Below are 21,638 nucleotides of genomic sequence, written 5' to 3' on the forward strand. Positions count from 1 at the left end.
GTGACATTTACATATATATATATATACAGTGACATATACATATATATACAGTGACATATACATATATATACAGTGACATTTACATATATATACAGTGCCTTGCGAAAGTATTCGGCCCCCTTGAACTTTGCGACCTTTTGCCACATTTCAGCCTTCAAACATAAAGATATAAAACTGTATTTTTTTGTGAAGAATCAACAACAAGTGGGACACAATCATGAAGTGGAACGACATTTATTGGATATTTCAAACTTTTTTAACAAATCAAAAACTGAAAAATTGGGTGTGTAAAATTATTCAGCCCCTTTCCTTTCAGTGCAGCAAACTCTCTCCAGAAGTTCAGTGAGGATCTATGAATGATCCAATGTTGACCTAAATGACTAATGATGATAAATACAATCCACCTGTGTGTAATCAAGTCTCCGTATAAATGCACCTGCACTCTGATAGTCACAGAGGTCCGTTAAAAGCGCAGAGAGCATCATAAAGAACAAGGAACACACCAGGCAGGTCCGAGATACTGTTGTGAAGAAGTTTAAAGCCGGATTTGGATACAAAAAGATTTCCCAAGCTTTAAACATCCCAAGGAGCACTGTGCAAGCGATAATATTGAAATGGAAGGAGTATCAGACCACTGCAAATCTACCAAGACCTGGCCGTCCCTCTAAACTTTCAGCTCATACAAGGAGAAGGCTGATCAGAGATGCAGCCAAGAGGCCCATGATCACTCTGGATGAACTGCAGAGATCTACAGCTGAGGTGGGAGACTCTGTCCATAGGACAACAATCAGTCGTATATTGCACAAATCTGGCCTTTATGGAAGAGTGGCAAGAAGAAAGCCATATCTTAAAGATATCCATAAAAAGTGTCGTTTAAAGTTTGCCATAAGCCACCTGGGAGACACACCAAACATGTGGAAGAAGGTGATCTGGTCAGATGAAACCAAAATCGAACTTTTTGGCAACAATGCAAAACGTTATGTTTGGCGTAAAAGCAACACAGCTCATCACCCTGAACACACCATACCCACTGTCAAACATGGTGGTGTCAGCATCATGGTTTGGGCCTGCTTTTCTTCAGCAGGGACAGGGAAGATGGTTAAAATTGATGGGAAGATGGATGGAGCCAAATACAGGACCATCCTGGAAGAAAACCTGATGGAGTCTGCAAAAAACCTGAGACTGGGACAGAGATTTGTCTTCCAACAAGACAATGATCCAAAACATAAAGCAAAATCTACAATGGAATGGTTCAAAAATAAACATATCCAGGTGTTAGAATGGCCAAGTCAAAGTCCAGACCTGAATCCAATCGAGAATCTGTGGAAAGAACTGAAAACTGCTGTTCACAAATGCTCTCCATCCAACCTCACTAAGGTCGAGCTGTTTTGCAAGGAGGAATGTGAAAAAAATTGGTCTCTCAATGTGCAAAACTGATAGAGACATACCCCAAGCGACTTACAGCTGTTATCGCAGCAAAAGGTGGCGCTACAAAGTATTAACTTAAGGGGGCTGAATAATTTTGCACGCCCAATTTTTCAGTTTTTGATTTGTTAAAAAAGTTTGAAATATCCAATAAATGTCGTTCCACTTCATGATTGTGTCCCACTTGTTGTTGATTCTTCACAAAAAAATACACTTTTATATCTTTATGTTTGAAGCCTGAAATGTGGCAAAAGGTCGCAAAGTTCAGGGGGCCGAATACTTTCGCAAGGCACTGTACAGTGACATATACATATATATACAGTGACATATACATATATATACAGTGACATTTACATATATATATATATATATATATATATATATATACAGTGACATATACATATATATACAATGACATATACATATATATATACAGGGACATATAAATATATATACAGTGATATATACATATATATATACAGTGACATATACATATATATATACAGTGACATATACATATATATATACAGTGACATATACATATATATATATATACAGTGACATTTACATATATATATACAGTGACATATACATATATATATATACAGTGACATATACATATATATACAGTGACATTTACATATATATATATACAGTGACATATACATATATATACAATGACATATATATATATATACAGAGACATATACATATATATATACAATGACATATACATATATATACAGTGACATATACATATATATACAGTGACATATACATATATATACAGTGACATATACATATATATACAGTGACATATATATATATATATATACAGTGACATATACATATATATATACAGTGACATATACATATATATACAATGACATATACATATATATATACAGAGACATATAAATATATATACAGTGACATATACATATATATACAGTGACATATAAATATATATACAGTGACATATACATATATATACAATGACATATACATATATATATACAGTGACATATACATATATATACAGTGACATATATATATATATATATATATATATATATATATATATATACAGTGACATATACATATATATATACAGTGACATATACATATATATATACAGTGACATATACATATATATACAGTGACATATACATATATATACAGTGCATTCGGAAGTATTCAGATCCTTTCCCTTTTTCCACGTTTTGTTACCTTACAGCCGTATTCTATAATAGATTCCATTTAAAAAAAATCTATTTACACACAATACCCTGTAAGAACAACGCAAAAACAGGTTTAAAGTTTTTTTTTGCAAATTTATGAAAAAATATAAAACAATACCTTATTTACATAAGTATTCAGAAGCTTTTGCTATGAGACTCGAAATTGAGCTCAGCTGCATTGTGTTTCCATTGATCATCCATGAGATGTTTCTACACCCTGATTGGAGTCCACCTATGGTAAATTAAATTGATTTGGAAAGGCACACACCTGTCTATATAAGGTCCCACAGTTGCATGTCAGTCAAAAACCAAGCCATGAGTTCGAACTAATTGTCCGTAGAGCTCCGAGACAGGATTGTGTCGAAGCACAGATCTGGGTGAGGGTACCAAAACATTTCTGAACCATTGAAGGTCCCCAAGAAAACAGTGTCCTCCATCATTCTTAAATGGAACCCGATGGTCACTCTGACATAGCTCCAGAGTTCCTCTGTGGAGATGGGATAACCTTCAAGAAGGAGAACCATCTTTGCAACACTCCACCAATCAGTCCTGGATATGGTAGAGTGGCCAGATGGAAGCCAATCCTCAGTAAAATGCACATGACAGCCTGCTTTGAGTTTGCCAAATGGCACCTAAAGGACTCTCAGACCATGAGAATGAAACCAAGATTGAACTCTTTGGCCGGAATGCCAAGCGTTCCGTCTGGAAGAAACCTGGCACCATCCCTCCGGTGAAGCATGGTGGTGGCAGCATCATGCTGTGGGGATGTTTGTCAGCGGCAGGGACTGGGAGACTAGTCAGGATGCAGGGAAAGATGAATGGAGCAAAGCACAGAGAGATCCTTGATGAAAACCTGCCCCAGAGCATTCAGGAGCTTAGATTGGTGCGAAGGTTCACATTCCAACAGGACAACGACCCAAGCATACAGCCAAGACAACGCAGGACTGGCTTCGGGACAAGTCTCTGAATGTCTGTGAGTGGCCCAGCCAGGGTCCAAACTTGAACCTGATTAAACATCTCTGGAGAGACATGAAAATAGCTGTGCAGCAACGCTCCCCATCCAACCTGACAGAGGTTGAGACAGAAGCTTGTAGCGTCTTACCCAAGAAGACTCGAGGCTGTAATCGCTGCCAAATGTGCTTAAACAAAGTACTGAGTAAAGGGTCTGAATCCTTATGTAAATGTGATATGTTGGTTGTTGTTTTTTTAAATACATTATCAAACATTTCTAAAAACTTGTTTTTCTTTGTCATTATTTGTTATTGTGTGTAGATTGATGAGGGGGGAAAAAACAATTTAATTCATTTTTGAATGAGGCTGAAACGTAACAAAATGTGGAACAAGTCAAGGGGTCTGAATATTTCTGAATGCGCTGTATATATATATGTGTGTATGTATGTAATCCTGTGTCTTCAGTGGAATGGCTGAGCGGAGCCCACTCAGGCTGAAAGCCTGAGTGGGCGAGCTTCCCCTTAAAGAGATGTGAATTTACAGAGACAGCAAGCATTACCATAATGAAATGACCCGGTGCCTTCCGTTAGAATAGCTGTGTAAATATGGAGCTCTTTATCTTAATGAAAAGCCTATTGGAATCCACTTCCATCCCCTCCCCAGCAACGCTAAGTCTGGGTCAGCATTCACTCTCTTTTGTTCTCTTTCCCGCTCTCTCACTGTCTTCTTTCCTGTTTCTCTCTCTCCCTCTTTTAACGCTGGTGCATTATTCACACACACATACTAACGTTTTGTCTGAAACATACACACGTTCACAAACGCACGCAAACACACACCCACACAGACACACAATGTCTCCCACCAGCCCCCTGTTGAGAGCATCGTAGTGTTTCTGGTCAGTTGCTGTATTTATGTGTTCTGGGAAGCCTGAGCTCCTATTCAGTGAATGGCTAGTTCCCCTCTCTCTCTCTCTGTGTGTGTGTGTGTGTGTGTGTGTGTGTGTGTGTGTGTGTGTGTGTGTGTGTGTGTGTGTGTGTGTGTGTGTGTGTGTGTGTGTGTGTGTGTGTGTGTGTGTGTGTGTGTGTGTGTGTGTGTGTGTGTGTGCGGATGTGTTTAACTATTCTTTAGTACAAAATGTATTTTTGACCAACTGGGGACATTTTGTTAGTCCCCATTAGGTCAAATGTTATTTCTAGGGGGTTTAGGGTTAGAATTACGTTAAGGATTAGGAGCTAGGGTTAGTTTTTAGGGTTAGGAGCTAGGGTTAGTTGTTTTTAAGTTTTACCTAATTTGGCCTTATAAATCAGTGTATACCAGTGTTTAAGCCTCCTCAAGGTCAATGTCGACCAGCCAACAGTAGAGATCACAATGATGTGTTAGACGTGTTAGGGTTAAGGTTAGGTTAAAAGTATGAGTTCGGATTAGGTTTAGGGTTAAGGGTTAGGGAAAATAGGATTTTGAAAGTGTCCCCACGCTAGCTGTAAACAGACTGTCTGTGTGTGTGTGACTCAGCACTCTAATGATATCTTCATCCCTCTCTCCTCTCATTTGCTTCTCCATCTCTTCTGTCCTTTGTGAACCCAATGACTCTGCCTCAGCCTCCCCCGCTCTGACATCCCCCAGCTTACCACAGTAGAATCTCAGCCATCACTCAAGTGGTTGAGCTAAGAGAGATATGGCATTGTGTAGACAGACAGTGGCACACTTGGGGAACATCATAATATGATACTGGTGATACCACATGATACCACATTTATTTTAAATTCTTCATACTGACAGGAAATGCATCTTTGCTGAAATGACAATGAAAATAGCTCAAATAGAATTCTGTTGATAGATTAGTCATCCCTCTCCCACTCTTCTCTTTTCCTCTTTTCACTCTTCTCTCTTTTCCTCCCTCCCGTTCTTTATCTTTATCTTCCTTTGCCCCTCTCTTTCTCTGTCACTGTCTCTCTCTCTCTGTCTCCCCCAAGTTTTAAAATGGTCTGTGTTTGCCTTTCATCAAAATGTCCCTGGATCTTCTCTTTGAGCTCAGTGGTCTGTCCATCCCATCGTCTGACAGTGAAACACACTCTTTTACACACACCGGAACCGTCTCAACAGGATTCGAACAGCCAGTCAGAAGAAAAGGGAATCATTCCATGTATATTGTCATTAGTCTAGTGACAACTGGGTTCCCATGGGTAACTAGAACTTTATCCGGGCCTAAGGAATGAGTTGGTGTGTGCGTGGGTCCATGTGTGTGTGTGTGTGAGCACATTTAAATAGTTGTGTAACCCTTTTATCTGTGAGCTGAACTCATCCACACCCACGCTTTAACAGCGAGACACACGGCTGTGTCTTTCTCTTTGTCTGTTTCTCTGTGTGTTTGGCCCTTCAAAGAGTCCTTTCATAACTCCACTGCACGTCCCTGGTCTCCTCTACAGTGGGTGGGCTGTGAGGTGTGTGTGGTGGTCTGGTGAACTAAAGCCCTCTGAAGTGAAGGTCACTCCCAGAGAGGAGAGGAATCAAATCAAATCACATTTTATTTGTCATATGCTTTCTTAAACAACAGGTTTAGACTAACAGTGAAATGCTTACTTACGGGCACATCCCACCAATGCAGAGAGAAAAATATGTAAATAATGGAAAAATAATAACACAAGGAATAAATCCACAATGAGTGGATCCACAATCCACAATAACTTGGCTATATACACAGGATACCAGTACAGAGGCGATGTGTAAGGGTACGAGGTAATTGAGGTAAATACTTTTGTATGAATAGTGTATGTGGACACCCCTTCAAATTAGTGGATTCTGCTATTTCATCCACACCAATTGCTGCCAGGTGTATAAAATCGAGCACACCGCCATGCAATCTCCATAGACAAACATTGACAGTAGAAAGGCCTTACGGAAAAGCTCAGTAACATTCAACGTGTCACCTTCATAGGATGCCACCTTTCTAACAAGTCAGTTTGTAAATCTTCTGCCCTGCTCGATCTGTCCCGGTCATCTGTAAGTACCGTTATTGTGAAGCGGAAACGTCTAGAAACAACAATGGCTCAGCCATGAAGCACATAAAGCCACAAGATCACTTAACGAGACCGTCTCAGTTTTAAAACTGCCTCTGGTAGCAACGTCAGCACAATAGGGAGCTTCATAAAATGGGTTTCCATGGCCGTGCAGCCGCACACAAGCCTAAGATCACCATGTACAAAGCAAAGCCTCGGCTGAGTGGTATTAAGCTCTCAGCTATTGGACTCTGGAGCAGGGGAAACGTGTTCTCTGGAGTGATGACTCACATTTCTCCATCTGGCAGTCCGACGGACAAATCTGGGTTTGGCAGATGCCAGCAGAATGCTGCCTGCCCGAATGCATATTGCCAACTGTAAAGTTTGGTGGAGGAATGGCTTTGGAATGTGTTTGTGTTTTTGTGTTTCACAGACAGTTTTCCCGCCGAAACTCTAACACGATCAAAAGTGGATACTGGGACAATATTTCTAACATAACAATGTGGGGAATGGTCAGTTGGAAGCTATAGAAAACTAATGTCATACAGTGGCAAGAAAAAGTTTGTGAACCCTTTGGAAATACTTGGATTTCAGCATAAATTGATCATAACATTTGATCTGATCTTCATCTCGGTCACAACAATAGACACACAAAGTTCCACTTAAATAACACATAAACAATTATACGTTTTCATGCCTTTATTGAACACACCGTGTAAACATTCACAGTGCAGGGTGGAAAATGTATTTGAACCCTTGGATTTAATAACTGGTTGACCCTCTTTTGGCAGCAATAACTTCAACCAAACATTTTCTGTAGTTGCTGATCAGACCTGCACAATGGTCAGGAGGAATTTTGGACCATTCCTCTTTACCAAACTGTTTAAGTTCAGCAATATTCTTGGGATGTCTGGTGTGAACTGCTCTCTTGAGGTCATGCCACTGCATCTCATTCAGGTTGAGGTCAGGACTCTGACTTGGCCTCTCCAGAAGACGTATTTTCTTCTTTTGAAGCCATTCTGTTGTTGATTTACTTGTGTGTTTTGGGTCGTTGTCTTCTTGCATCACCCAACTTCTGTTGAGCTTCAATTAGCGGACATTCTCCTGCAAAATGGTTTGATAAACTTGGGAATTCCTTTTCTTGTCAATGATAGCAAGCTGTCCAGGCCCTGAGGCAGCAAAGCAGCCCCAAACCATGATGCTCCCTCCACCATACTTTACAGTTGGGATGAGGTTTTGATGTTGGTGTGCTGTGCCTTTTTTTCTCCACACAGTGTTGTGTGTTCCTTCCAAAGAAATCAACTGTAGTTTCATCTCTTCACAGAATATTTTGCCAGCAGCGCTGTAAAACATCCAGGTGCACTTTTGCAAACTTCAGACGTGCAGTAATATTTTTTGGGGACATTAGTGGCTTCTTCCATGGTGTCCTCCCATGAACACCATTCTTGTTTAGTGTTTTACGTATCGTAGACTCGTCAACAGAGATGTTAGCATGTTCCAGAGATTTCTGTAAGTCTTTAGCTGGCACTCTAGGATTCTTCTTAACCTCATTGAGCATTCTGCACTGTGCTCTTGCAGTCATCTTTGCCACTCCTAGGGAGAGTAGCAACAGTGTTGAACTTCCTCCATTTATAGACAATTTGTCTTACCATGGACTGATGAACATCAAAGCTTTTAGAGATATTTTTGGAACCGTTTCCAGCTTTGTCGTGTCTTTACTATCATTAAATTGAAGACTTATAGTTTTTATCAAAGATTCTCTGTAATTAGTATTACGCGATCAACTGATTAATCATGTAACTGTAATTAACTAGGAAGTCGGGGCACCAAGGAAAAATATTCAGATTACATAGTTATCATTTCCTAAAATAACTTTTCAGATATTTTATCCGATCAATTAGTCTTCGAATTAATGAATTATTTACTTTACTCTCACGTTAGTCTCATTCCAAACGTCGTAAATTGTTGGTTATCTGCACAAACCCAATCTTCAATATGAGTCATCCATACATCAATTGTCTTAAATCATTTATTTATTACTAACTAAGTAATTCACAGAAATGCATAAACAAACAGTAAATATGGTTACAAGAAATGATAGGAGAATGTGCCCTAGTGGGCTAAACCGTCATGGCGGTTGTTAGACAAAAGGGGAAGTGGGGGTCGACTAAGAAGTCACTACAGAGTTGATAATTATAACAATTGAAATGCTAATCCTTTGCACATGAACGCTCACTCATTCGGGAACAATTGCAATCAATATATATATTTACGCTTAGTGTGTCGTCTTGATCGCTGGTGAAAAGTTTGTTTCTGATGGAGAGTTTCGTCCTCTCTCTCTCTCTCTCTCTCTCTCTCTCGCTCTCTCTCTCTCCCTGTTAGAGGATAGTTCAGGGTGACATTCATTCATTTGTTATAGAATGGATGTTTCGGTGGTTGTCGTTCTTCGCGTTCAATGATACCGAATTCCTAGCTGCAGACGAGTAATTAATAGACATGTTCTTATTCTGTCAGTATCGATTGTTGAAGAGTTTAACCACATGGTATGGTTAAAAGATTCAGCAATGGTCTGCAACCTTCATCCTCTCCTAATGGAGAAAAACATGGTCTGGTGATAATTTCTCAAAGTTGGGTTTTATTCGGAATTGCAGAAAAGGGGCTGTCCAAGGATGCCTGACCCTAACTGGGCTCAGGTGCGGTCCTCTGATTTATTTCAAATCAAAAGGGAATTGTATTTTCCTTCATTAAACAGTCCAAAATCATATTACACAATTTTTCAAACAGTATCATACTCGCTCATTCATCTGATAGAACAATTAGATGTAAACCTCATATCTAAGGCTATTATTTAAACAGCGTTATGGTAATGTGGCCTCACCGTCTCCCATGATCTTCCCCAAGTTGTAACAAACGGAACAGTTCGTAGCTGGATTCTTCACTGATCTTTAATGCTATCTCTGGAACATAAAATTTGTTTGTACCTCAAGTTCTGTGAGGTGGAAGGAATTCCTTTGTTCTCTATGAAAATGTACTCTCTCTATACTGTGTGTCCATGAGGAGATGCTCGGGAATTTACAACGTCTCTCTGACCACAGCACCCTAGTTGAAGGAGGAAAGGGAGAGGCAGGGATAGGGGGATGGGGCTTGCTATACCCAAAGAGGGCAACGTCATGACAGCTTTATGCAAGTCAACAATTCTTAATCTTAGGTCTTCTGAGATCTCGTTTGTTCGAGGCATGGTTCACATCAGGCAATGCTTCTTGTGAGTGTTTTTATAGGGCAAGGCAGCTCTAACCAACATCTCCAATCTTGTCTCATTGATTGAACTCCAGGTTAGCTGACTCCTGACTCCAATTAGTTTTTGGAGAAGTCATTATCCTGGGGTTGACATACTTTTTCCAACCTACACTGTGAATGCTTAAATGGTATTCAATATAGACAAGAAAAATACAATAATTTGCGTGATTTTAATTTAAACATACTGCTTGTCTATTGTTGTGACTTAGATGAAGATCAGATCAAATTTGATGACCAATTAATGAAGAAATCCAGGTAATTCCAAAGGGTTCACATTTTCTCACCACTATATTGGTTTTAATTTTGTTATGTCATAAAAAATTGTATGGACGAAATACTGTAATTTGGAAGGTATATCCCCTTTATCTGTCAAGTTTCCACCCAATCCGTTGTGCATATAAAACACAATGAAAGTATTTTTGTTAAGATATGAATGTGATTTTAGGAGGAATTAGATAATCTATCTGTTCATTGTAAGTAGCCACTCCCTGAATGAGGTCAGAGAGCGTGTCAGACTGACGGAACATTCCCCTTTTGACGAGAGTGCATAAAAAGCATTGCCAATGCAATTAACATTAGACCAGGAAACATGAGGCGGTAGATACATGTTTGAAATGGTTGTAACTTTGAACCTCAACACTAGGTGAATAGATAAACTCACCTTATTTTAGACCAGAGAGACGGCGAGCTGCAGCTCATGTCCATCGTGGTCCGAATCCTGAATACCAACACAAAGAGGAAGAGGCGACAAACTCCCCTCTCAGACAATCACTGGTACAACTGATTTGCTGTCCTGAGTAAAATGTCTCGCTCTTCAAACCATGCTGCTACCCAAATCACAAGCCAGCCGTTGGTCCGGCTGGCTAGTTTATCTTCAAATGAGCAGCTTTTGGAGTAAATGGATCAGAGTGAACTCTGTAGTTCTGTTCAGGACTACACAGCGATCAAAGGCACCCACACTTAAATACATTCATGATTTCTTATTCACAACAGGCGTGGTTCTGGTGCAAACTATATGATTAATGTGAGAATAGTTCTGAAATGTATCTCCCTCTCCATGTCGTGGTGTTGAAAGCCATATTGTAAAATTCTGCTTGGGACCTTTGTCTGAGGAGAGTGCACAGTTTTAAACATGAAAAGTTATTAATAAACAAATTAGGTACATTTGGGCAGTCTTGATACAACATTTTGAACAGAAATACAATGGTTCACTGGATCAGACTAAATCTTTGCACATACACTAGTGCCTTCGAGTGGCCAATATCTAAATTGTCTTTGTGTTACCTTTTACCAAATCTAATGTGTTATATTCTCCTCCATTCCTTTCACATTTCCACAAACTTCAAAGTGTTTCCTTTCAAATGGTACCAAAGAAAATGCATATCCTTGCTTCGGGGCTTGAGATACAGGCAGTTAAATTTAGGTTTGTCATTTTAGGCAAAAATTGAAAAAACAGGACCGATCCTTAAGAGGTTCAACAACTTATTCCGTGGAGCCCCAAATCCTATATGAGTTAATTGTTACATGATTCATTTAATCTGGTAATAATTAAACGTAGTGAATTAAATAAATTACATTCATGAGATTAATGAATGTAAAGTCCCGATGTAAGGGATTTCTTCAATTGACGGAGAGACGGACCAAAGTGCAGCGTGGTTATTTTGATTCATGTTTTAATAAATCACTTCACATGAACAAACTAACAAAAACAAGAAATGTGAAAACCCCAAACAGTCCTATCTGGTGCAGACATAGAGACAGGAACAATCACCCACAAACACACAGTGAAACCCAGGCTACCTAAGTATGATTCTCAATCAGAGACAACTAATGACACCTGCCTCTGATTGAGAACCATACTAGGCCGAAACATAGAAATACCCAAATCATAGAAAAACAAACATAGACTGCCCACCCCAACTCACGGCCTGATCATTCTAAATAAAGACAAAACAAAGGAAATAAAGGTCAGAACGTGACACCCGACACAAACGTGTTTTCTTTTTTGCTTTCTTGAGTAGCTCCGAAATGCAGGTATTTCAGTCTCATTCAGTGCTTTCTGTAGTGGTGGGGCAGCCAGCGGAAAGCGGAGGGGTTGGTAAAGTCCCCAAATACGCCGTGATTGGGTCATGTTCTCTAGTTGCACCGTGATTGGCTCAGTGTTCTGTCACTCATGGGGACAGTCCCCATCCAAGAAGGCTCAAGGCCATTGGCCACAGATAAAATTAAGTAAAATGGGAAATCTGACTTCAGTGAGTTCAAGACAACTGGGAACTCGGAGAAAAACAAGCTCTGATTGGGAATATACATTTTGAAGATTCAACTCGGAATTGGAAGTCGGGAACTCGGGCCTCTTTCTAGAGCGCCGACCTGAAGATCACTGACGTCATCATGATTCAACCTGTTTTTTTTTCTTCCCAAAATTCCCACTTGTCTTGAAAGCACCATAAATCCGGGCGGACCACCTTCCTGTTCAAGTGAGCACAGCACAACAAGGTGTCCAAAAATGTATTGTATGATCCTGCATAAATTATGTAATTTGCCAGGGAGATATGTATACTGTAGCTAAGAAAGTAAAACTAGGTGTATGTTGTGTAGTAAGCTGTTAGTAGCCCATGTGCCTTACCCAAATAATTTGGTCAATTTTTCTCCCTCTTAATTTTGCCTACTGTTCTGACTCGGTGGTGCACATGTAGCCAATAGCCTGTTTTAGAGAAATGTAACCATCAAATATTGTAAGAGCTCTATTTATCGCCCCCTCTATTTATCTATAGTTCTGACTTGGTGTACAAGCAGAATACTGTTTCTGAATTCTGTCGCTGTAATGTAATGTCTTAATCTAAATTACAGATGACCTCTTATTCACTCGTCGCCATAGTTTGTACGTCTCAATTGTCAGTAGGAACCAGATTTGTTTAAGCAAGTCAGCCATATCAGCAATGTTTTTTTTTGAAAGGCAGTAAATGAGGCTAAATGAACTGTTTCGCTGCCAGACAAGGCTCCGCTGATAGCCAGGTGTAACAGCGGTAAGGTGTTGAGACTGGTGTTGGGGCTATGCTGTTGGGACAGCTTTATGTACACCCTAACAGTTTGTGGGCATCGTTTGTAGTGCAATTCATGTATTGTTTAGTGTTGTGTAGTGGCTTTGCTGGCATCTAAAAACATGTTTTTTTAGTTTGCCCCGCCAAGATTTACATGCTAAAATCGCCACTGCGTTCAGCTGTTGTGGTAGAGCATGTACATCAACAACAACCCAAGTGCTGGGAAAACGTTGTTTGCTAGGAATGTCCAGAATATTTTGGTGTCTCATTCGTTACTCCGGTGAAGACAGTTGTGCCGGGATCCACGTTGGATCTAATATCACTAGCGAATTGAGGTTGATCATTTGTTGTTGTCTGCTTGATGTACAGCAGGGTCTCGTTAGATTTAACTGAGTAAGCATCAAGATAATGGGTTCATGTTTTCATATGTTTTTGTGCCTTGGATTGGACACTAAGTCTACTGTGCGCAAATGTGTAGGATAGACTATTGTGCAACACCCAATGCTATTCCAATACATTATTCTGGATATAATGACAAACAACTACATAGCCTAGTGGGCTTATTCACAGTATTATCTGGTAATGAAATAACAAGACAAATACATTTTGTTTTCCATGTTACACCGACAAAAGAAAAGTACAAGGGGTAGCCAACTTTAACTTGATTTTGGAGCTCAGAAATTCAAGAAGGACTACTGGAATAGGCCTTCCGTGAAAATTTGACATTTGCTGCTTGAAAAATCCTTGTGATTTTTGTAGCGAATTTACAAGTTACTTTGCTCCCCTATACGTATCTGTGAGTTCATTTTTGATACGTTTTTGTGATTCCTGCCCCTTCAATCGAAGGCTGTTGATTGTGCTACTCTGTTGATTGTGCTACTCTGTTGATTGTGCTACTCTGTTGATTGTGCTACTCTGTTGAATGTGCTACTCTGTTGATTGTGCTACTCTGTTGATTGTGCTACTCTGTTGATTGTGCTACTCTGTTGATTGTGCTACTCTGTTGACTGTGCTACTCTGTTGCGGTAAAAACCACATGCGGATATTACGCGGGATCACAATGTCTTATTTTGCACGCTTTGTACAAAATAATAATATGCAGTACGACAGGGTATTTCTTAATCTAGCTCTTTATTAGCTAGCTATACGTGCCATGATCACGTGCCTCATACCATGATCAACTGACCATGACCTCACTACCTGGATGGTCTTAACCAATCATCGCGCAGTATGATACGGTGGGAAAAAATGCATCAAATTACAATTCAGTATGTTTGCTCATATGAATATTACAGACAACAGCTAATGTTAGGTTAAACTTGGCTTTCCGTACATCCTTCCATTAAAAAAGGAACCTGGTTTCTGGCCACTTTCACATTATGAAAACAGTGATGGTGAGATAAATGCTACCGCTATTCATGGATGTATTATGTGTGCCTGCGTTGGCCACGTTGGCTACAGAAAGATTGCCATGCCTGCATCCAAAGTCCACATTATTCTCACATATTTTAGAACGTAATAATAATTTGATTATCAATGCATTGTCAAGGTCTAAAACATTAATTATTCTTAAAGTGGTAAAGGCCTACTTTTTCTTTTACACATTTTTTCATGCTTTTTGTGGGGATGGAGGGGTTCTACATTAGGCCTTATGTACAATTATATAAATGATACAATTGTATAACATGAGGTCCCTGAAAATTACAAACAAGTGCGTGAAAAAGTCCTTCAATTTGACTTGCCAATGTCTGTATGAACTCCACTTAAAAGGTGTATAGTCCGAGGGCTATGGTATTGTATAGGTGGAGTTATGGGTCAATTTTGCATATATTCACTGGTATTATTCCTCTAAGTACACATGTGGAAATGTTGATCCCAATGTCATACATTGGCCCCATTATTTATAGAATGACCAGGCAAAAAGGGTCAGTGCAGATAGTCAGGGTAGCTATTGGTTAACTATTTAGCTAACTATTTAGCAGTCTTATGGCTTGGGGGAAGAAGCTATTCAGGGTCCTGTTGATTCCAGACTTGATGCATTGATGCCGCTTGCCGTGCAGTAGCAGAGAGAACAGTCTATGGCTTGGGTGGCTGGAGTCTTTGACAATTTCTCGGGCTTTCCACTGACACCACATTGTATAGAGGTCCTGGATGGTGGGGAGCTCGAACCTAGTGATGTACTGTGCCGTACGCACTACCCTATGTAGTGCCTAGCGGTCGGATGCCAAGCAGTTTCCATACCAAGCTGTGATACAGCCAGTCAAGATGCTCTAAATGGTGCAGCTGTAGAACTATTAGAGGATCTGATGGCCCATGACAAATCTTTTCAGCCTCCTGAGGGGGAAGAGGCATTGTTGTGCCTTCTTCACGACACCGAGGAACTTGAAGCTCTCGACCTGCTGGTCTACAGGCCCGTCGATGTGGATGGAGTGGAACACAGAAATTAACCAGTGTATTAACCAGTGTTTAAAGGGTGTGTGTCTGTGTGCGTGCTTATGTGCGTGCGTGTGTGTTCACAGGGAGTTTGCCAAAGAGAGAGAGCGTGTGGAGAAGAGGCAGGACTTTCTGAAGCTGAGGAGACAGCAGCAGATAGAGAGAGAGCTGACGGGGTACCTGGAGTGGATATGCAAGGCAGGTTAGGCTCACCTCCACTTCTTTGAAGGAACACAATATGTTGATTAAATTGTTGATTTAGTCTTACCTGACACTTGGTTATCATTTGGTGGGTGGGGGGGGTGGGGGTGGGGGTGCAACTCAGTATTAGGAAGGTGTTCATAATGTTTGATTTACTCAGTTTCTGTTGTTAGGATGGTGACAGGTATTCACAGGTATGTACAGTTGGTGTGTGTATGTGTGTGTATGTGTGATTGTGTGTTTCCTTTGTGCGCGCTCGTATGTGTGTGTCGTGGTGTATAACCCTGTCCTCTCCTGTTCCAGAGGAGGTGCTGCTGGCGGAGGAGGATGAGAACGCGGAGGAGAAGTCCCCTCTGGACGGTGCGTGGTACAAGAGGAAACAGAACCTCCCAGGTGAAAAGAGGGCTGGAGGGCTAAACTGTGGCCTGCTTTACCATGGTACCCTACTGGGCTACCATGGTACCTTATGGTAAAAAAGGCACAATCAGGTATGATTCACAATTTCCATGAACTTGCCTCGCCCTCCATTTTCAGATCCTGACGATTTTGCACCATGTCTTTCTGTGGTGTATAAATCGCTCAATTCGATTTATGCCATATTCAGGGTTCCATGAATGTGGTCTGGTTCTCTTTCACCTGGGTTATAGGGTTTGATACACTGTTACAATGTGATAGAGTATCAGTGAGTGATTACTAAGGTCCAGGAAGACTGCTGTAATGAGGTGCTTGTTTGTCAGTCTTCTCTCTCTCTATTTGGTCTCTCTCTCTCTCTCTCTCTCTCTCTCTCTCTCTTCTCTTCCACTCCTCTTTTTCCTCTTCTGTGTCATGGGCGGTTCTCTCCTTGTTCTCGCTCTATTTCCCTTCTCTCTCTCTCTCTTTTCTTATTATTTCCTCTTCTCTCCGACATGGGCGGTTGTCTCTGCTCCAGCTGGAGTGCAGTCATGTCCCTGCTGTCGCTCCACCCAGCCCCCTATAGCCTTATGTTGTGATAGGTCCATAATCTCATCCAATTAGGTCTGGTGTGGGAGCCAGGGTTAATTAGGGGGATTTAGAGGGATGTCTTGATTGGATTAGGGTTGTACAATACACACGTGCACACACACACACACAATCATGCATGTACACAGACACACGCACACACACTTCTCAGGTTAGATGACAGTACCACTTGACTAAATGACAGTACCTGCCGTCCTTCATTTAATACATTAGTTACATGCTGGGGATGAAAATGGTTGAGCTCACTGCAAGAGAAATGCCCCTCAATGTGTTGTTAGAGCTAAAAATGTTGATTTGACTAAATTATGTTGAAGGGCAGGTGAGGGCATTGGCCAGAATGCCAAACATTTCTGACAGAGCCAGTATAGCTTAAAGGGATGGAGAGAAATGATGGAATGGATTTATAGGAGAAGATACAAATGTTGAAGCATTCTCAATCTGCCCATCGTTCTACTTAACACAATATCAGTTCTCTCTGTTTCACAATTGACTCATAACTCTCCAGTTTGTTGAGCTACTGCTCCGATCCTCATTCACAGAGAAGATAAGCAGAGCTGATTTGGCCTCAGAGCAGAGCATTGAGGAAGACCTCTACATTCTAAAAGGGCTGCAAGTCTCAGAAAAGCCCCGTCTTTTGTGACATTGAAGGTCACGTGATGATCACATTCATGAGCGGACGTTTTTCATTCCAAGGCTGCATGAATTGAAGCGGAAGGCAGAATCGGAGAATGAAAAATGTGGTTGATGCCCACTATTCATAGCATCCAACTAGCCCACACAGGGGGGCTGTGTGTGTTTGTGCATGCATACGTGTGTGTGCGTGTGTTTGCGTGCTTGCATGTATTTGTGTATGTGTGTGTACATATCCTTACTCCTGCCTCTCTGCTGTGCTGTGTGTGTGCAGTGTTGAAGCGAGGCAAGGTCAAGAAGAGTAAGAATGAGCTGATCGGTGCTGAGGAGGGAGACGATCACTTCACTGACATGTCCTCTGTTGGTAAGACTCAACTGTCCTGTACTCTTATCTGACTGACCAGACTCAACTGTCTGACTGACCCAGGGTTGCCATGTCTGCGGTTTTCTTGCCAAATTGGGCTACTTTGAAATCCGATGTCGCGGGTGAAAATCTATTGGTCGCGGGTTGCGGGTGTATGGGCTACTTCTAAATTGTACCGCGACCGCCATGCCATTTCTCTTAAAAAATATATGTATATATTTCACTGGGACCAGCTGCTGCTGATTATCAGGCAGTGAGCAGGCTGTTACTGAATGAGTGGGTGAGTGAGTGAGTGAGTGAGTGGTGGGTGGGTGAGTGGGTGAGTGAGTGAGTGAGTGAGTGGGTGGGTGGGTGAGTGAGTGAGTGAGTGAGTGGTGGGTGGGTGGGTGGGTGGGGTGGGTGGGGGGTGAGTGAGTGTGTGTGTGTGTGTGTGTGGGGCTGTGTGTGTGTGTGTGTGTGTGTGTGTGTGTGTGTGTGTGTGTGTGTGTGTGTGTGTGCGTGTGTGTGTGTGTGTGTGTGTGTGTGTGTGTGTTGAGAGCACTGGTTGAGAGTCACGGAGAAAAAGTAGCATGAGCACAGGTCATGACACCTTTACCAGTTGTACTGTATGGCTATTTAGATTGTTGTTATGGAGACACCTCATTGTGCACGAGCGACTCCTGTGGCGGGCCGGGCACAGTGCACGCTAACCAGGTCGCCAGGTGCACGGTGCTTCCTCCGACACATTGGTGCGGCTGGCTTCCAGGTTGGATGTGCGTTGTGTTAAGAAGCAGTGCAGCTTGGTTGGGTTGTGTATCGGAGGATGCATGGCTCTCGACCTTCGCCTCTCCCGAGTTGGAGACAAGATAGTAACTACCAGCAATTGGAGACCATGAAAAAGGGGGAAATTTTTAGTTTATTTTAAATATATATATATATATATATATATATATTAACACGCTAGAACTGATAAAATAATGACAAGCACTGGAAAACAACCAGTGCAACCGAGCTCAGCGTAGTTATGCTATAGTTATGCACATGCGCAAAAGGGAATGCTGATTGGTTGAAAGCCATGGGATATCAGACCGTGTAACACGGCTATGACCAGAAAAAATATTTTACTGTTCTATTTATGTTGGTAACCAGTTTATAATAGCAGTAAGGCACCTCTGGGGTTTGTGGTATATGGCCAATGTAACATGGATAAGGGCTGTGTCCAAAGAACAGCCCTTAGTCGTGGTATATTGGCTATGTACCACACCTTGGGCGTTATTGCTTAATCATAGCAGTCAAAACCAGTGAAATCGACATCCATTGATGGATGATCTGGCGGGTTTAATAAGGGCAAATTCTCTTTTCTCTTGTGACATATTCGGAAGCACACAATAATTATTATTTTGGTGGAAAACCTCATTTTGCTTCTTAGCCTACATCGTTACAAATTACACCGATAATCCTTCTTAATTCGCTTGATAACATTATAGAAAAAGGGTTTATTGGATAAATGTGGCAACTTTTATGTTGCTGCCTTGTGGCTGGGTTTTGATAGGTCATTGGGCTAGAAATGTTTGCTTGACCTGGCAACCCTGGACTGACCCCAACCTCCACCTTTGACCTTATCTGACTGAGCCAACCTCCCAGTTTTTGTTGGGAAGGCTGACCCTTGACCTTTTACGTAATAATTTATTGAGCTTGCACCATATCTAGGCTGTTGGTAATATGTCTCATTTTCACCCTCTGCTGACCTTTGACCTATTCAAATGTTTTCCTATCCTCGTGCATTGTTATTATGCCTCAATGTATTTTACCGTTTTCTCTGGTACGTAACACAAACTAACAACACCTGTTATACAAGGAAACAGTTTTTTTTGAAGATTTTGCTTGTTTTACTGATTCTTTGTAGCATGTCACCTTGAGGGAAAATAGGTGTAATTAACTTTTCTTATTATACTGTAAAATCCCTCCAGCATATTGGAATTAGAGTTCAATTCATTTCATTATTTAAATTCAGACCGCGGCACAGAAGAAAATATGTAATTGCTTGGCTTTGGGGGAAGTGCTCCTAAACATGACAACTGAACCCATTTGAGTGCATTCATATTAACGGAACCAGATGGATTCCTCTCCTGACAACCTTCTGTGGCTGTGACTATCATGGGGATACATGCATTATTACGCAGTCAAATCTAACGTTTCACTTGTTCTTATTCTCGTCTCAAGATCTGATTTCACTCCCATTGAGGCAGATTACAACCTTGAAATGCAAAACATATATCTTTTCAGAGTGGAAAGTTCCAGTTATTTTATGGCTTCTTCGTCCTTCTGATTCTGTAGATACTTTCTCCGTAGTCTCAGACATTTTTAGTGCTAGACTTTTTAGTCTTAGCCGCGAAGTTCTTTAATCAGCAAAGAAGCTGCGATTTATTCAGGTGGAATGTAGAGGAGGCGGAGTCTAAGTGTGGAGCTTCTGGGTTTGAAGACTGAAACAGCCTGAATATTCTTGTATGGTTCCGACTCAGATACAAACTTAATGCTGAATGCGAATATATATATATTTTTTGTAAACTATTTCAAAATATTTTGTAATATAATGGTCAAATCACCCTAGACTTGCCGATGATGGCGAGGATGAGGGTGACGATGATGATAATTATAATAATGATTATGATGATGATCATGCCGATGAACTTGAAATCCCTTTTGTAAAAGGGACGTGATGGATGGTGTTGTACACCTTTCTGTGATGGCTTCACTCTTTTACCTACTTCCCCTTAGTTCCCCCGGGCTCACCGTTTGGCCGGGCCAGCGTGAAGAGCATGAAGCTGGACAGCTCATCCTACTTCCGCCGCAAGGAGAGGAGGATGCGTTTCTTCATCCGTCGCATGGTCAAAGCCCAGAGCTTCTACTGGACAGTCCTTTGCCTGGTGGGGCTCAACACACTGTGTGTGGCCATCGTTCACTATGACCAACCCGAGTGGCTCACCACTGCCCTGTGTAAGTCACACACACGTGTATGTGCATGTAGTCAGTAGGCACACACACACACACACACACACACACACACAGAAGCATACACACACACGCTCACACTTACATTCACTATCGAATGGATGATTATCGGTAGGCGCCGAATTAAATCAATAATGGCCTTCCATGTGTTCTCCATCCCCCTGGAACCCCAGACCTGGCAGAGTTTGTGTTCCTGGGTCTGTTTCTGTCTGAGATGAGCCTGAAGATGTACGGCCTGGGAGCCAGGAACTACTTCCATTCCTCTTTCAACTGCTTCGACTTTGGTGTAAGTCACCATAAATGCCTTTGGAATACCTTGAAGAGCTAATTATTCTCTATTTCAGATGCTAACTTAACCTGACTCACATGGCCACTGGATCCATTTTTTTTTAAATACGAGAATGAAATGTTGAATTGATTCATTGACAGAGACAGTGATTTGCTGTCCGAGTAGCAAGTAGTAGCTACTTTGTTACAGTAGTTCTTTCCCCTTTTCTCCACTCCTCCTCTTTTCTCCTCTCCTCTTCTCTCCTCTCCTCTTCTCTCCTCTCCTCGTCTCCACAGGTGATAATAGGGAGTATACTTGAGGTGGTGTGGTCGATGATCAAACCAGGGGCATCCTATGGCATTAGTGTACTGAGGGCTCTTCGTCTGCTCAGGTTGTTCAAGTTTACCAAGTGAGTGAACACACATTTGAGTCCACACGTAGGCCGACACACGCTTGCACTCACTTCGTGGACACTCATACAGGATATCAACATGCATTCAGAATCATCAATAAGCATATATTGTCCCACTCTGTCAGTGTATAATCCTATTAGTGGGCTAAATCAGGGTCACACAGTGTTTCTTGGTAAGAAACACAGTCTTAAACAAATCTACTATGAAACAACAGTATACACCTCACACACATGGTTACAGAAGACTCCACCTGTACCATGTCAGATAGAGTAGAAATGTATTACATTTAGAGTTTGAATCCCAATATTACACTTTATATTCATCACAGAAGATTGAAATATAACAACACAAGTTATGAAACATATTAATAACATTCTGCCCATGAGGC

The 21,638-nt window shown here is 41.2% G+C and overlaps 1 protein-coding gene across 1 annotated transcript in view; it reads left to right on the plus strand.

The window, feature by feature from the left end:
• cacna1bb (calcium channel, voltage-dependent, N type, alpha 1B subunit, b) overlaps positions 1–21,638 on the plus strand; it is a 244,990-nt gene that overhangs the window by 134,463 nt on the left and 88,889 nt on the right. The window contains exons 8-13 of the mRNA XM_064972460.1: positions 15,471–15,586; positions 15,889–15,978; positions 17,489–17,578; positions 20,336–20,554; positions 20,743–20,855; positions 21,134–21,246. Coding sequence (XP_064828532.1) covers positions 15,471–15,586; positions 15,889–15,978; positions 17,489–17,578; positions 20,336–20,554; positions 20,743–20,855; positions 21,134–21,246 — 741 coding nt within the window. The remainder of the gene's footprint in view (positions 1–15,470; positions 15,587–15,888; positions 15,979–17,488; positions 17,579–20,335; positions 20,555–20,742; positions 20,856–21,133; positions 21,247–21,638) is intronic.

Source organism: Oncorhynchus masou, chromosome 8 (genome assembly GCF_036934945.1).
Source record: "Oncorhynchus masou masou isolate Uvic2021 chromosome 8, UVic_Omas_1.1, whole genome shotgun sequence".
Classification (NCBI taxonomy): Eukaryota; Metazoa; Chordata; class Actinopteri; order Salmoniformes; family Salmonidae; genus Oncorhynchus; species Oncorhynchus masou.